The sequence below is a fragment of the Lampetra fluviatilis genome, chromosome 30, assembly GCF_964198595.1.
Source record: "Lampetra fluviatilis chromosome 30, kcLamFluv1.1, whole genome shotgun sequence".
NCBI lineage: Eukaryota > Metazoa > Chordata > Hyperoartia > Petromyzontiformes > Petromyzontidae > Lampetra > Lampetra fluviatilis.
Genome location: NC_136304.1, coordinates 5,268,783 through 5,286,093, shown reverse-complemented (window position 1 = coordinate 5,286,093; position 17,311 = coordinate 5,268,783). Strand labels below are relative to the sequence as shown.

At 41.2% G+C, this 17,311-nt stretch overlaps 1 protein-coding gene across 1 annotated transcript; it reads left to right on the top strand.

Moving 5' to 3' along the window:
* Positions 1–966: 966 nt before the first annotated feature.
* On the top strand, positions 967–12,895 carry LOC144943159 (breast cancer metastasis-suppressor 1-like protein). The gene is made up of 10 exons (XM_078870387.1): positions 967–1,193; positions 2,926–3,016; positions 3,772–3,899; positions 5,509–5,588; positions 5,712–5,808; positions 5,932–6,021; positions 6,525–6,595; positions 6,720–6,759; positions 8,052–8,178; positions 9,463–12,895. The coding sequence occupies exons 1-10, from the start codon at positions 1,055–1,057 to the stop codon at positions 9,578–9,580; spliced, it is 981 nt and encodes a 326-aa protein (XP_078726513.1). The 5' UTR covers positions 967–1,054; the 3' UTR covers positions 9,581–12,895.
* Positions 12,896–17,311: the final 4,416 nt, after the last annotated feature.

Below are 17,311 nucleotides of genomic sequence, written 5' to 3'. Positions count from 1 at the left end.
TTAACTACCTCGCCTGGTGTACAGGAGATGTTAACTACCTCGCCTGATACACAGATGTTAACTACCTCGCCTGGTGTACAGGAGATGTTAACTACCTCGCCAGGTATACAGGAGATTTCGATTTAAAGCTTTCGTGACTGCAGGGATTCATCTTCTTGGTTCTTTTGGTAAAGTCACGTAGAAGGGAAATAATAAAATAATAAAAATAAAACATAATAAAATACCTGAGGACGGCTGCTTGCGTTGTGGCCGAAACGTCGTGAGAATTTTATTTTATTTAATGTTTTATTTTTATTATTGTATTATTTCCCTTCTACGTGACTTTACCAAAATAACCAAGAAGATATACAGGAGATGTTAACTACCTCGGTCCCACCTGATGACCAGAGGTGGGACAAAGTCATTGTTATGCAAGTCCAAGTCGAGTCGCAAGTCATCAAATTCATGACTCGAGTCTGACTCGAGTCCAAGTCACATGACTCGAGTCCACATCTCAGAGGTGGGACAAAGTCATTGTTATGCAAGTCCAAGTCGAGTCGCAAGTCATCAAATTCATGACTCGAGTCTGACTCGAGTCCAAGTCACATGACTCGAGTCCACACCTCTGCTGATGACGGAGACTTGTGTTGCCTCCGAAACGTCGTGATTTATAATTTTATTTTTATTACTATTTCTATTATTTTAATAGTAAGATTTGTATTATTTATACATTTTTACCTACGTGACTTTACCGAAAAAACCTCAAGAGTATGAATCTTTGCAGTCACGAAAGCTTCAAATCTAGAAATGTTAACTACCTCGCTTGGCGTATGTAGAAGTGACGGCCTATGCCAGGTGAAATAAAAATGACAAAAAAAAAAGTTACAAAAAAGTTTACTTTCGTTCATTCCACGTGCCCATGACGGGAACCGGTCCATCCACAACCGCAGTGACATCTCGCCACCAGAGCGCGGCGCTGTTCGGGGTCCGGCTTCGGCAGCACCGCGGTTTTCGTTCTCTCCGCGTCAACAACAACACAACAACAACAACGAGGGGAAGGATAAGCCAAGCGGGCATGCCCGGACAGTCCAAGGAGAAGAAAGACGAAGCCCACGAAGAAGAAATGGATCAAGAGTCGCCCGAGAATGAGGATAGTTCGGACGAGGAGAGCGGCAGCTCCACGGGCTCCGAGGAGGAGGAGGAGGACAGCTCGGGTAAGGTGGCTAGGAAAGGCGCTAGGCATCGTGGCGGCCTACTCGGTCACCTTTATTCCGTGTTTAATGTTGTTAGATTTCACGATTGAAATGCGTTCACGTGTTTGTTGAAAGTTTTTGTTTTGCGGTTTGTGTGTGTGTGGGGTTTGTTGGGTGTTTGCTTTTTAAAGACGGGATCTGACGGCTGGATGTGGTTCTAAAGTTGCAAGTGTTTATTCTGTCAGCCCGCGTTGCAAACGCTACGGAATACAACATTTAAACGCTTTACAAGTTTAACGAGTTGCCGAATGTTGGTGTTGAACGTATGGCGTTTTGTCGGCGACTGATGCGCTAACATGTCTGTAGATTGTGTTTATAAACTGCACATCGAGGAGCAAAAATCGCGAGTGATCCTTGCTCCTGATGGAATTCCAATCATCTGTCGATCATCTGTAAATGCATTCGCACACGCAAGTGCTGTTATGTTGCTGCAGAACGCTTAAATATATCTTTAGCTTCACTTTCGACGACGATTGTTTTCGTTGTTGTTGTTCTTGCTGCCCGGTGGCAAGGATTAAGGCAGTGGATTTGTTGAATCTGTGCGGAGTTGTAAGCGTTTCCGCACGCGCTGAGCCAAACAAACTCTTACTACGGCAATTATTAAACATCACAATGTAGCATGGGATCCTCTTGAACACGGACTAAGTCTTGAGGTTCAGTGAAATCCTCTTCGTCGATGCAAATTGAACATTATTTGCTTTCGTAAAACATGAGTCTGTCCCGGGTGTATCCTAGTCATCGTCACCATCATTAACTTGATGAATTTTATAATCATCTCAGATCTTCATGGTGTATTATGAAGGCACACAGCACTGAGTATTTTGAGATGGAATACAAACAAACGTCTATCATCGCGTTATCCGTTTCCAAATCCAGCTTCACAATTATTCCCCACTATGTTATTTGCATAATATAGCCATCATGATTTGTTTTTAACTCTTCCCTTTTCAATAATATGCTATTTTTTTTTATTTCTTATTATTCAGGACTCTGCCCGAGTGCAGGTCTATGGCTCAAGAACCCCTCCTGAGATTGTATCCCACTCCTTGTTATTGGATGCAATGGAGAGAGTTGAACTATCTGGCCCTTGCCTTCCTTCATCATCATCAGCAGCGGCGATTAGGGCATACCTTCGCCAGATATAGTTTAGCATCATGGTCAGGACTGAGTTTTTTTATATTCTTGTTTTTTTCGGTGAAGTCACGTGACTTTACCGAAAAAAACAAGAATATGAATTCTAGATTTGAAGCTTTCGTGACTGCATCTTGAATCCTTGCCTCACTTGATGCAGCAAATCTGGCTGTGACGGTCCCACCTGATGACGGAGACTTGTGTTGCCTCCGAAACGTCGTGATTTTTATTGTTTTATTTTTATTAATTTCATTTTTTACCTACGTGACTTTACCGAAAGAACTAAGAATATGAATCCCTGCAGTCCCGAAAGCTTTAAATCTAAATGTAAGTTTTTTTAAATATTTAAAGTAACATAAAATCAAAGTACACACATTCGTGTTTTGTTAAGCTTCTGGCAGTCTCAACCACTGTGTGTCTATATTCCCGTAAGAGAATGCGTCAGCTATTCGCAAAAAAACAAGTTACCTGTTCGTGAAGGGGCTTCCCAGGGTTCGTATGAATATACGAATTTTGGCTGCGTACAGCTCACCTGCTTTATTATTTGTGCTTCACGTGGCAGACATGAACGAGGAGGACTATGAAAGGCGGAGGACCGAATGCCTCAGTGAGATGTCTGACTTGGAGCGGCAATTTTCAGACTTGAAGGAACAGTGAGTGCGGTTGTGAGAAATAAGTTCAACACATACATACGTATAATATTCTGTGATGTTGCCTGTGTCCTTGTCAGCCTGAGTGGGATCGCCGTTATTATTTATTCATAATGCCTATAACCAAATCACCCTGAATGCTCCCCATCTCGTCAGATGTCTGATGTTAAGCAGCCTTGTACCTGGATAATGCTTGGATGGGTGACCGCCATGCACAGCAGATTGTCATAGGTTGGCTGTGCTACATCACCCTCCTGCGATTGTGCTCGCACCTTGCGCGAATGTGCACTGAGCAGCGTGGGGAAGTAGGGTAGAACAAACGACATGATCGATCTGTTAAATGGAGAGGCCCTGATCGAACAGTGGTCTGACAAAAAGGGTTGTGTACACAGGTGCACCAATGTTTGAGATATTTTATAAATGTAATAATGCAATATACATTTATTATGATACTATTGTTTACACCATTGGAACCTCCTTTGCCAGTAGCAAAATATGATAATTGTTGGCAGATGAAAGGGTAAAAAACCAATTATGATACTATTGTTATTTATATGCAATCAATTTTATTTCTGAAAATTTGTGACTTTGTATTACAGTGGAAAGAAACAATTATCCCGCTCAGAAACGTTTATCTTGTTGTGCCATTGTCTGTGCATTTACGCATGTTATTTATAACATCACTTGCTGCATGAGGTGATAACTTGGTTTCTGGGTATGCTGGAGGTTGACAATACTGCTTTTTTTGCAACTGCCAGGCTCTACCGGGAGCGGATAAGCCAAGTTGATGCCAAACTTGAGGAAGTGAAGACTGGGAAGGCGTCTGAATACCTGGAGCCACTTGCTGCCCTGCAGCAGAACATGCAGATCCGGACTGAGGTGGCAGGTGTGTCATTGAGAGGCAGGCGCTTGTGGATGAGTCTTGTCAAGGAAATTAATGCCGACCCTATAGATGTGGAGATAGAGACCTAGTCTGGCACCGCTGTTCCCACAGTTTTTTTTTATCCAATCATGGAGAAGATTGTTGGCCAATCAAAGATTTTCTTTAAGTTGCGCTTACATGTAAGTGGTCCTCTCCACCATTTCCTTATGTAGCTTTACATTTATGTAAGATGAAGGGATGCTGCTGCTTCTTTGGTCTTTGTGAAGGGTTAGGGTTTATGCTCATTGTTAGGAGTTGGGGAGTGGGGTCAGGATTATGGAGTAATGGTAAAGGGATATGTTTTATATTTCGGTTTTAGGAATAAGGACAGTAGTTCCCAATTCAAGCTTGCTTACCTCACATCTCTTGGGAACAGTAACCTCAGCTTTTTATTTTTAAAAGAGGAGTCTCGCTTGACCACTTACCTCTGTACACTCGAGTGTAATTGCATTAATTTCCTTAATGCCCATACTTTCTATCATAAAAAAAAATTCGTAATATGATTTGCATATGATAGCGTGTGTTGTACAATGGTGGGGAGCGGTAGTGTAGTGGTTAGCGCGCTGCGCTATGAACCTGGCGACCCGGGTTCGATTCCTGCGCACGGCCAACACCCAGTGACTATTATCTGAACCGGTCCTGGGCCTCCCCTAGGTCAACTCGGCCTCAAATGAGTACCCGGTGCGATATGTAAACATCGCCACCCACCCCCTCTTGTGCCGTGCCGGCCTTTATAGGTGCTCGCTAACAGCACTTGCCCCCACAGTCTGTTAAGGCTATACAGGGGATCTTTGTCTTTGTACAACTGCTAATTTCATATATCTTGTTATTTATTGGTAAAATACAGTTTTAAATTAGTGTGGCGAGTTTGCAAAGCAATGGTTTGCATTTTGGCATATCAAGACATTTCATCTGTATTCGTAACCATGGAAAAATCTTGGTGCTGTATCTGCATAAGCTTAATGTTAACTCCATCATCATTGTTAGCTACTTAACCACCATCTTTGCTCAGTGTTCATCTCTGTTGGTTGGTGGACCCTGAGCCAATCGCTGGCAATGCTATATTTCTGTGACAGTTATTATAATAACTATGTCATAATCAACGTTTTTGGGTTTAGATCGTCTCAAATCGTTGCACCTGATGAGTTGATGAGTTAATGATGACGTCACCCTGCTGCTGCTCTATATAAGAACGGGAGACAGAGCAGAGCCTCACCATTCTGGCGAATTGCCCGATGATGCTGGATGCAATTACCAGCGAAACGTCGTACTCAAAAATTGTAAATGTTGTGGTTTCACGCTTCAACACACCGGTGGGCTAAAGCAGTGAACTATTTGTCTTTTGTCAACGTGACACTTTTTTACAGATTGGCCATGTCGGGTGGTGGAGGGTTACGACACATTTATAAATAACGCGATCTAAACCGAAAAACGTTGATTATGAATAATATTGGTCGCGAAAGCCTACGTGTTAAAATAACTATGTCATTAGCAAATATGAGGTGGTTGAGATTCTCAAAAATGTGGTTTGTTATTGTACAAATTAATACACTTATTTTTTGTATTTTTCAAGGGGTGTACAAGGAATTTTGTTTGACGGTCGTCAAACACAAGTATGAGTGTGAGCTACAAGGTGCCCGTCAACACCTGGAGGTGAGTTGAAGTTGTTTTTACGTAAGAATATATTGTGTGTTTACACTTGCTTATTTTTCACTGCCAGTGTCACTTATGGTGGGATTCAATGGACATTTATTGTGGTTATGATTCTTTTGCTAGAGTGAAAAACTTCTGTTGTATGACACGGTCCAAAATGAGCTGGAGGAGAAGATCAGGCGTTTGGAAGAGGACCGCCAGAATGTTGACATCACCTCTGGTAAGTCCTCATACCGGACTGGAATGTTACATCTGCGCGAAGGCTGATTGCGCTTCACAATGTATAATGTTCTTCTGTGTTTGATGTGCCACGTGTATTTACCTCTGTTTTTTCCCCCCCTAGAACTCTGGGGTGACGAACTCAGAACGAAAAAGAAGAAGAAATTTGATCCGTTTAATCCAGAGAAAAGAAAAAAACCAGTTACTGTTACTGATATCCTTTTAAAGCTATATTATGCTAATTTATATCCTGGAGGTATGTTTGGTATCTTGTTGTTATTTGATAATCACAGCCTATATAAATCCACGATTGAATGAAGGCCTCCCCATGTTGTATCAGTAACGGGGGTTGTTTGGCTCTACCTCTCCACGCTGTTTGGTGGTACAGGTTGGTTAACCGGGGCTGCCCAGGACCCGTTCAGCCATAGTTGGGAATCAAACTCAGTTCTCTGGGTTAATAGTGCTGTGTACTAGCCAATGCACCATTGCTGCACTCCTGTAATGTTATACATTATATCACTAATTGTTTTGTTAGCATTCTGTACCTTTATATTCAAGTAATCTCCCTATGGTTTTGTGACTTGATAAACTCAGTGGAAACTTTTCAATGTGTTGAGCAACAGAAATATTTTCCATGTTTTTTTCAAACAGCTACATTGTGCTTTGGATTTAAGGTGTCCTTACAATATCCATCTTAATTTCGTTAACATTTTGCACGTCCATATATCGTCTATATGCTTTGGGACAGTGAGATTCTAGAAGACTGGACGACTATCAAAAAGATAACGGTACGGTGTTTTCTCATTACACGAAATAATGTTTTGTCACATCATCTGTATGCCCTGTACAATTTAATACTACCTGATTAACTGCCATATTAAGCCATGTTTATTTTTATATTTTTACGTGCAGGGTAAAGCTGCAGTGAGCCAGCCAAGGAGGAAACCTGATGGTAAGGAAAGTTATAAATGAATGCTTTGAAGACGTACATATGCTTATAGTCGTTGTTTTCACTATGACTTAGTGATATTTTAGTACAACGATGACCAATGTGCCTAAAGTAAATGTTGTTGGTCACTGTATTCTACTTGCTATGACATGGATCAGAAACGTGGACATTAACTCGGACAATGGAACAAATACTGAATGATGCACAAATAATCTTGGATAGGTGTATAATTGGAATTTCACTGAGAGAAGTAACCCATGGATCAGAGAACATACACACGTTACAGACAACGTTGGCGTTAGACAAAGTAAGTGGGCTTGGACAGGACACGTCGTTCGAAGTGATGATGGCCGACGATCGAGACTAACAATGGAATAGCAGCTAAAGGAGAGCACGCCGAAGAGGACATGCACCGCAAAGGTGGAGCGATGGCATTAGGCTGTGTGCAGGAGCTAGATGGATTGTTGCATTGTGAGAGAGCACAAGGTGGAGATGGCAGGGGAAGGTATATATCTAGCAGTAGATAGAGCAATTCTGCTAATCATGAAATTCCTTTAATAACTGGATCTTTTACCAGCACCACAGACAACGTCCCTGAGCATTTAGAATTCTGTATGCGATGCTGATGCTCTCCAAAGTCAGAAGTCCAGTTTTTGCCATTAGTGTATGTGGTTGGCTGCTTTGATAACACTGGTCAACACACTTTTTCTGGCATAAGGTATTCCAACGGGTTTAAGGTAATTTTGGGGTGCTGATTCCAAATCTGGCATCAGTTTATGTCTATTACATCAGGTTTTTTAGATATCAAATATTGCATTTTCAAAAAAAACTGCAGAAGAAAAATATTAAATAAATGTGGATATCTACATAAAATGATATTATAAACACACTATCCTAAAAAATACAGCACCATATTTTAACACTAAAGCAGTCACTGACTCGCAACAACTTGCAATCATAAGTGACAGAGTTAATTTCGGGTAAAATCAATGAAAATGGGGTATGCCGATAGCATAAAAAAGAGATGTGATAGAGCAAATCTGAGATCAGATTTGGAATCAGCACCCTGAAATTAGTCTAAAACAGCTGCAAAAGTCCAGGCCAGAATTTTTTTTTGTTGACCAGTGTAATTTCTCTTCATTTACTTGTACTCTACGCCTGTTCCCACGTCACATCCAATATCCTTCTCATAGCTTGTTATGCCACATCGCTAATGACCACGATGATTTGGTAATAAGGAAGGCGTTGGCCGGGCTACACATAGCCACGTGTGATTTCCCACGCATTTCTTGCAGTGGTGTTCAAGCAGGATAAGCACCAATACTCGGCTCGCTTCGAGGAGGGGAGGCTCTTCTACGAGGGTGACTGGTATGGCCGGGGACACAGCATCATCATCGACACCAAGGACGATTCGCCAATGTTGTACGTCACGCTGATCTCTTATTATTATATTCTTGTCATACGGCTGATGTACATGCAAAGCAACAACTACAATCTTCTTGGTTCTTTCGGTAAAGTCACGTAGAAGGGAAGTAATAAAATAATAAAAATAAAATATTATGTTTTATTTTTATTATTTTATTACTTCCCTTCTACGTGACTTTACCGAAAGAACCAAGAAGATGAATCCCTGCAGTCACGAAAGCTTTAAATCGAAACAACTACAATGTCACATTCAGTTGGTCAAGCCAGATATCCGCGTCAGGAGTAGCGGATTGTATCGCTGTGATGTCTCTTTTGTTTTTGTGGATCAGGCATTGCGTTGTTACATGTTGTAATTATTGTTATTTGTATTATGACGGTTGTAGACCACAGGCCCAATGGCCAAAAATGCCAAGTTTCTATGAACAATCATTCCTATTGAAGGTGTAATAGATAAGGGAAAGTTCAGACTTCTTGAATTGAGCAAGGGTAGAATAACTTCAGTCCACCTGATTCCTCCTCAATAAGGGTGGAGGAATTAAGGAGTGAACATGTATACGGTATTCCTTTGTCAATATGCACATGTATACGAGTACAGAAAATGTTTCCTTCACAGCAGTGAGCGAAAGTGTACATGGTTGCCTTACCAACGGCATACTTGTCATGGGGGTTAATTGGCCACACTTTACCACGTTAGTTGGTGCTGGTTTGTTGAAGTTGGGGAGCGTTAATGTGAGGCAGTAATCCAATACAATGGATGTTGCTTGACTGCCCTCTGCTGCCCACAGTTAACTTTTTTTTTTCCATCACCTCTCGTGATAATCATGTTTTTTTAGTCATCGCTCGTGTTATGCGCAGCACGGTGGTGCAATGGTAACATTTATTCCTCACAGCAAGAAGGTCCTGGCGTTCTGTTCCCTACTCGGGCACATTTCTGCATGCATTTTATATGTTTTCTGCCTGTTTGCATGGGTTTTCCGTGGGTTTTCCAAGTTTCCTACAATTGCGAACAAAAAACCCACTATCCAGCCGGTATTAGCCAAAACCTCCCAATGCTGAAATATTACCTGCAAATTACTCCAGTCACAGTAGCAACATCGCCGCCCCCTGCTATGAAAACGTGGAAGGACCTTGCTGAGAAGTGTCGACACTCTGTGAGGCCTTACTGGGTAAACAAGTGTAGTATCAATAATTATGATGATGATAAAATCGCGTGAGGTTTTTATGATTTGCACGTTACTAGAACTAATGAGTTGTTTTTGGATCGTGCCTTTGCCGTTGTAGCGCTACGATAACAGCCATCAACACCCTGGAGGTGTGGATCAAGCGGTCGGACAACAGCAAGTCAAAGCTGTACATCTCTCAGCTGCAGAAGGGAAAGTATACAATCAGGCACGCGTAGCCGCCTGCCTTACAAGTGGATTCCAACTCCCCTGCACCATGCTGGAGCAAAACAGAAAAAGGACGTGAATTTTTAAAATATATAATCAGCGGTGTATCATTGTCTTTTTAAAAAGGGGTTTGTGTAAGCCCAGTTTTTTTATTTTATTTGTGTGGGCTATGGAACTTCCCAATGCAGCTGTGATGTGCAAAGTAGTTATAAATGGACACTTTTAAACAGCTAACAAGACAACAGCAACCCGATAAACAAAAACAGGATTTCCTTGCAGGATTTGCTGTTATGCCGTTTTTAGGGAAATAGGAAGCTGCATGTGGGTCTTTTTTTGTTAATAACTTATTCATAAAAGTTATAATCTTAATTTTAAATGAACATAGGCTAGCTTTACCGAATAAAATTTTGTTTGAAAGTATACAGCAAGCATTGTAATGGTTTTTACACACATTTTTTTTTTAAACGTAAATATCTATATAGCCTTTTTCCAGTTCTGTGTTTTTGTAGTTGTGTACAGTATTTTTTTAACAACAAAACCCATCCTAAACTCATTCCTAAACCGTTTTGTCATTTTTTTTGACAAACCGTTGGGAATATACAAGCAACTACAATGCATTGCAATGGATTGTAGCTTTAAACGCGAGGGTGATGTACTCCTACCCTTGTCTGACGTGTGACATCGTTCAGTCAAAGTGAAATTATTGACCAAGCTAATAGTGGAATGCAGTGCATCGCCTAGATGGTGCTATTTGCATAGACGAGGAATGTGACGGTGTAGATTCATCAGTGGAAATCGATTCTTGCACTCAAAAGTACACGTTTTTCACTGTGCGTGTGAGAATTGGATGATTTTAGATTAACATAAATGATATTACAATTATATTCCAATATTGCATTTAGGCAAATGGAGCAGACAGAACTGTTTAAAACAAGATGTAAAAAAGGAGACATTACAAACGAGACAAATCAGGATCTTTATTTTTTTTATCGAATGACGACCACGAATCGTGACAATTCATCAAATCGCTGAGAACAAAAAAAAAAGAATCCCGGAGAAACAACACAATGGACGTGTTCAATACGATACAATCGAATCGCCACCCCGAAACTGCGACAATTGAACAGTTGCATGCCCTTCAACGACACGTTGCCTTCTGGGTAACACAGACATGCTTGATAAGGCGAATCGTTTGGACGTTCTTGGGCTGCGACAGTAAATGTTATCGCATAGATTATATAAAAACGGAAACCATTTTGGCAGACATTTACACAAAGCAAAAAGCAACCATATTTTGAGCCCGATTCACACGTTGTCTAAAGTACTTTTCATCCAATCTGTGATGAAAATGTGGCTGTCTGCAGCATCACGGCCAAAACCTGTTAAATAAGATCATTTATTTGCTGGAGACATCATTAAAATTCGTACACACCAATAGTCATTATATCTACCTTTGTGTGAGTTTTGGTTGCCTCGTCAACGTGTGAACCTGGCTCAGCATTCATCCAAATACTGCACGTTCGTTTAATTCAACAACGTTGTACAGCGTGCTAAAGTGGCAGTTTCAGCCGAGATGGTGGGGTTTTCTCCCTGTCAAGTTAGCGTTGCGTTTAGCGTAAGTGCGTGGCTGCACTGTTGGAGAGAAGAGCATGGAAACTTTATTGCTTGCACTCTTGTGTTGTATATTAGACGATGTACATAATGATTATGTCTTTGAAGAATGTTTGGTGTGAATAATTTTTTTCTTTTGTTTTTGCAATGTAAATTGCTTTTCTTTCGCAGTCCTTGGAAATAGAGTTTGATCCTGGCATGTTATTAGGCAGGTAGCAAAAATACTTTATGATCAGCATTACATGCAACACTCGCATTGCAATTGAGGTGGATTTTCTTTTTTACTTCAGAGTGAAAGCTCGCATTTGGCCCGTTCGGAATCTTGCAATTTGGTGGCAATAAGATGCTATACAAATTCAAATTCAATTGTATTGTCCTGCAATTATTATTATTCCTTTACCAAGAAGGGGTCATGGCTGCATCCATCCCATCTCCAAAATTCTCATTTCGACCCGATTCCTGGGTTGGATATCATCTCTAGCTATTGTGTGTCAGATTTAAGTCCATTTTAATGTCATCTATTTCCTAACTTCACTCTTAAGTACAACAGCTAGCTAGGCGTAAGTTATAAAGCCTCGAATGGCTCATGTCTGCCCTGTGTCATAGTTTAACATTTTAAGAGAACGTTTCAGCACAGTGATTATTGACTGTGCACCCCACTCAAGGGCAGTGGGAGAGAGGGAACAGATGATTAAAGAAGAAATGTCACTGATCATGATTGTGGAAAGGTAAAGCTTACCAGGTTTCTGGGAGGCTCAACCAGAACACGGGGTGAGTCAGCTTCCTCCCTCCTTCAGACCTGCCCATATATCAATAGCCACACTCATTCAGCCACTAGCGGCACTCACAGAGTGAGTTTCCTCGCTCGTGCCCCCCCCCCCCACTCCTCTGCCAACCCTGCCCTATACCCAGGCAGTCCTGCCCTATGTATCATGAGTCAAGCTGGGAACCAGAATACTTGAAACCGGGACAAAATCTCTGAATGTCACAATCGTTTGGGACACAGGACTGTCCCTGCCTAACCAGGTCATTTGGTAGCTTTTTGCAAGTAAGAATGTGATCAGTGCCCACGTCGATACATTAAATAAGGATGAGAAAACCTGTTTTTAACGGTTCAATTCCAATTTTATGTGGCCTGCATTCTTTACTCAATTCCGCGTCTTTTGGTCACGTGCCTTGATTTGGTTTGCTGAGCCTCGTGAATTCCCGCAGAGCAATGGAACCTGTGCTCTGCGGGAGGACACAGTAAGGGTTGGTGGAGGGACGTTTTGAATCGCCTCCTAATATTCACACATTACCATTTTTATTATTATTATTATTATATAAGGCTGCAACAACTGGTCTGAAGGGCAGATTCATCGGTAATGCAGCTCAATAGGCATATTACCATTTACTTTCCGAGTACAGAATTAATAGACATGAAGGGATGTAACTAGTCATTTTCATTTAATAACCTCTCATACAAAACATTGTGAGTCCTGGAACGTGTTGATTTAAATGATTTGAATAAACCTTTGCAGTGTATGTTCTACATGCTAACAGTACCGCTCTGTGCCAAACATGTATAATCGATTTACATAAAGAATCTTGATTTGAAGCTTTCGTGACTGCAGGAATCCATACTCTTTGGTTCTTTTGGTAAAGTCACGTGGGTATAAAATAAAATAAATCACAACGTTTCTGGCGCAACACAAGCGTCCATCTTTAGGTGGGAAAGCATGGTCTGCTGCTGAGGCAGACTGTTAAAAACGTTTTTTTTGTTAAAAAAATTTTTATTAAAAAAGTTTATTTTTTTTTAAACAGTCTGCCTCAGCAGCAGACCATGCTTTCCCACCTGATGATGGACGCTTGTGTTGCACCCGAAACGTCGTGATTTAGTTTATTTTATACCTACGTGACTTTACCGAAAGAACCAAAGAGTATTTACATAAAGAAATTACATAAACACAACAACTTTACAAGACGATTATCCCCTTTGTGACATTCGACATTGTACGAGGTATACCCAAAAAGAATGCCTTTATTTTTTGCAAAAGTAATACAAAATGTTTGTTATTTAATTGTGTGAGTATCATGAACATTTGGCTTTTTTTTTACTTTTCTATTCACTCTTGTATCAATGTAGAGCCGGAGCCAGCGGAACATCACTGTTGAAGGATTTATGAATATCTTAACTTGTGTTTTCTTGCTGATATTATGTCAAACCACATTTGTCACCTGGCGGATAAAACTCTCTTATGACACCATGGTGCAAGACCAAACATGACCCTGAGACAGAGGTCGCAACCGGGTACCCGATACCCGTACCCTACCCGACACCCGGCTACCCGTACCCGGCCGGGTACGGGTACCCGTTTGCGACCCTGGTACGTTCGGGAACGGGTACGGGTAAGGAATCAAAACCCGTTTGTAACCTCTGCCCTGAGAACCCCTCGGTGGCCATTACAGAGTTCATTTGGACTGTGTGTGTAACTCGCTCCTCTGTGTGGACATCATTTTGAAAATGATACCGCTCTACTGGATGTTATCCGCAGATGGTTGAGTCCGCTTGTGCAACGTTGATGAATCCTTCAGCTGTGATACAATGCTTGCCCTGGTTCCATAACGGCACAAGAGTAAAGGATGGAGACTTGAAAATTAACTAACTGTTCGTGAACTTTATGTGAATGAATATATGTTCACATCAGTTCACAGTAATATGTTTCTGAGAATAGGCATTGCATTTTTTGGCCCATCCCTCCGATTATTGATGTTGCTCCTGGAAAGAAAAGCACCCCCACCTCTTTATGATATTGTCGCTGTAGTTTCAGCTTCATGATGTATCACTGACACTTGTGTTTTTTTTCGTTCAGTGTTTTGATTCGTTCATTTGTTGTAAATTGTATTTGGTTTGTGGCGTTGCCAATGGTTTTGGGTACAGCAAGGGCTTCTAGTTACGTGTACATACGGCCGAGTAGTTGATTTGGTGTATTTGTCTTTTTAGATACTGACAGGGAAGCATATTTGAATCTTTACTATGAGAATAATAAAACTTTGAAACGTATATCACAATTTGGCATTTGTTTTTTAAACGAGTTTAAGCAGTAAGCTTGAGCGTAAGAAAAGCATCTTGTTGTTTGGAAATGTATGCGGTCTTTGACGTAATTTCATACGGTTCTTGGCGACATGAGGCCGACCACCTCGGAACAGAGGTCGCAAACGGGTTTTGATTCCTTACCCGTACCCGGCCGCACCAGGGTCGCAAACGGGTACCCGTACCCGGCCGGTACGGGTATCGGGTACCTGATTGCGACCTCTGGGATGAAGCCATGTTGCAGACGCGGGTGGGTTGATTCTAGGAACTTGAATTGTGAGAAGAGACAAGACGTTGGGAAATGAGTGACAAACAGTTACTCACCAGTGACTCACGGCCTACCCGTACCCGTACCAGGCCGCACCAGGGTCGCAAACGGGTACCCGTACCCAGCCGGGTACGGGTAGCCGGGTATCGGGTAGGGTACGGGTATCGGGTACCCGGTTGCGACCTCTGCCTCGGAATGATCTGTGAATAATATATCCACTGCAAGCAAAGAGTGAGCAACGTACAAGTAAGGAAATGGCAGTGATGAGAATGAAACTGGCACTATTTGGACACGTGCAGGATGGACAAGACTTGGAAAATTAAAAGTGTGTTGTTCAGAAAAATAGAAGGAACTGGAAAGAGAGGAAGACCTAACAGAGAATGGCTCGACGACGACAAACATAGATTGGTGCCGGGAAGATGTGGCCACTACTTGAGCATATTGGCACGAGACAGAAGAAAGTGGAAACAAACGACAAAATGTGCAGTGCACACCTACGGGCTATCTGCCCATGGATCGTGATGATGATGATCATTGGCATCCTAAATGGATATTAGGGGCCGTCCATAAATGACGTCACGCACCTAGCGGGGGGGGTTGAGAAATGTGACGTCACATCAAAAGGCGCAACTTTAAATAAATATAGACAACACGTTCTTCTTAATTAACTAGACGTTTTAATAAATGTTTTCTCCTACAACATCAAAATGCAGCGGCACATTAAATACGCACTACAATGACAATAGTTTAAAGCGATTTGAAGCATGTTTTATATTTGGGGGGGGGGGGGGTGGGCAGAGCTTTGTGACGTCATCTTTGAGGGGGGATCTGACTTTTTGTGACGCCGTGTGACGAGGGGGGGGGGATCAAAAATCGTCCAAAATCGCGTGACGTCATTTATGGACGGCCCCTTATAGGGGAATATTTTTTTAAACTTGGCAACATTTTCAAAATGTATTACGCTCCGCCACCTGTTTTACTTAAAATAGTTCTGGTACATATCATCAATGCATACAGCCCTAGCCTGATGAAAGTTTGGCATAGACGAATGTGTAGTTTCCTGCCAAAGATATTTGAAAGTTGTGTTCGGCGCCTTAGTAAGGAAAATGCCCTCCGCCCTGGCTTGAGTGTTTGGGTGAGTTATTAAACATGTACGCCTGCCACCCAGGGACTTAATTTAACCACTTTGTATGTATCTATCTATTTGTAACTTATTTCGCATCACACGTAGCCAACCGTGCTAATCGGAGGTGCGGGTGGCCCCCTTTATCAGTTCGAATCCCAGCAGATATTCACAGTTCGAATCCCAGCAGATATTCACAGTTCGAATCCCAGCAGGCCACCCTGGTTATTACTGGGGTGTGTAATGACCAGTCACAGTTGATGTTAAGGATCCTCTGGCATCAAGAGTCAACCATTGTGTGCCAGCGTCAGGGTCCACATTTGCAAAATGGGAAATATTACCCACAAATTACTCAATTGGGATTATACGTAACAATCATCGCTGCTTCCTGCGAAAATTTGGCAGGACCCGTCTGCATTAGTCACGAGAGTTGGTGAGCCCTTTCTGGATAAAGCAAGCTTTAAAAAAAATGTCTAGGCATGTAACGATATCTTTATTCATCCATTGAAATGTATTCTTATGCCCGTGATGTGTGCATCGAGTCATGTGCATGTGAGAATTATGATTCATGGAAATTATTTACCAATGTTACATACAGGCTAATAGAGGAAACAAAACTGTACATACATAACAAAAACAGAAACAGGGCACGAGATAAATATTTTCCAGGCTAGCCCAAAAGTTATAGAGTTATATTATTTTAATAATCACAGAGTTATTTAATTTAATTCTAGATTTAATTTATTTTAACAAATGTTCCAACGGACTTCCATCAACAATACTGCATGCATGAATTTGCTTTTGAAAATGAATTTTGGACTTTTTAACATGACTGGTGTAATTTTTTTACATTCATCAAATTTCTTTCGTATCAATTCATTGAGGGTTCTCGGTCGAGTTTTGTAAACGACGGGTTTGAGGTTACCCCTCCACAGCAAGAAGACAAATATAGAGATTAATATTGATAGATAAAATAATAACTCAAAGTATAAACAATTACAATGTTATATTCTTGGTTATTTCGGTAAAGTCACGTAGAAGGGAAATAATAAAATACAAATATTAAACAATACATTTTTTTTACAATGTTTTAATGCCAGTGTCAAAATAAATTAACTAACCTTTTGTGTCCTGACTTTTGATAAACCCTGTACATAGATATTGGATGAAGTTTTAAACTTGGCAATTCCTTCTAGATTTGAAGCGTTCGTGACTACAAGGATTCATACTCTTAGGTTTTTTCGGTAAAGTCACGTAGGAAAAAAATAAATAATAATAAAATACAATAATAAAAAATGAAAAATAACTAAATGGCAATTCCTCATTTCTGAAGGTGGGTAAAGGGGATGAATTGTTACATTGCTGCCGATCCCAGATGTAAGGTGAATTCCGTTCTGTGTCTCCATACAGAAGTATAAATAGTTTTTAGTACAACAGCCTATTGGCTTTCCAGACCCATATTATCAAGCAGCATTTATTTAAGCGATAAAAGTGCACTCGTTTTGACCTCGTCAACATAGACACATGCTGCCGAGCTACTGCGTGCAATTAGCAAGATCACTCCGTATAAACTATGGTACCCCGTTAGACGCAAAAAAAGCAATACGCGAGTTTGTTGTTTCCATTATTCCACGTTCCCTTCTTGTGCTACCCTATCCACACAAGCA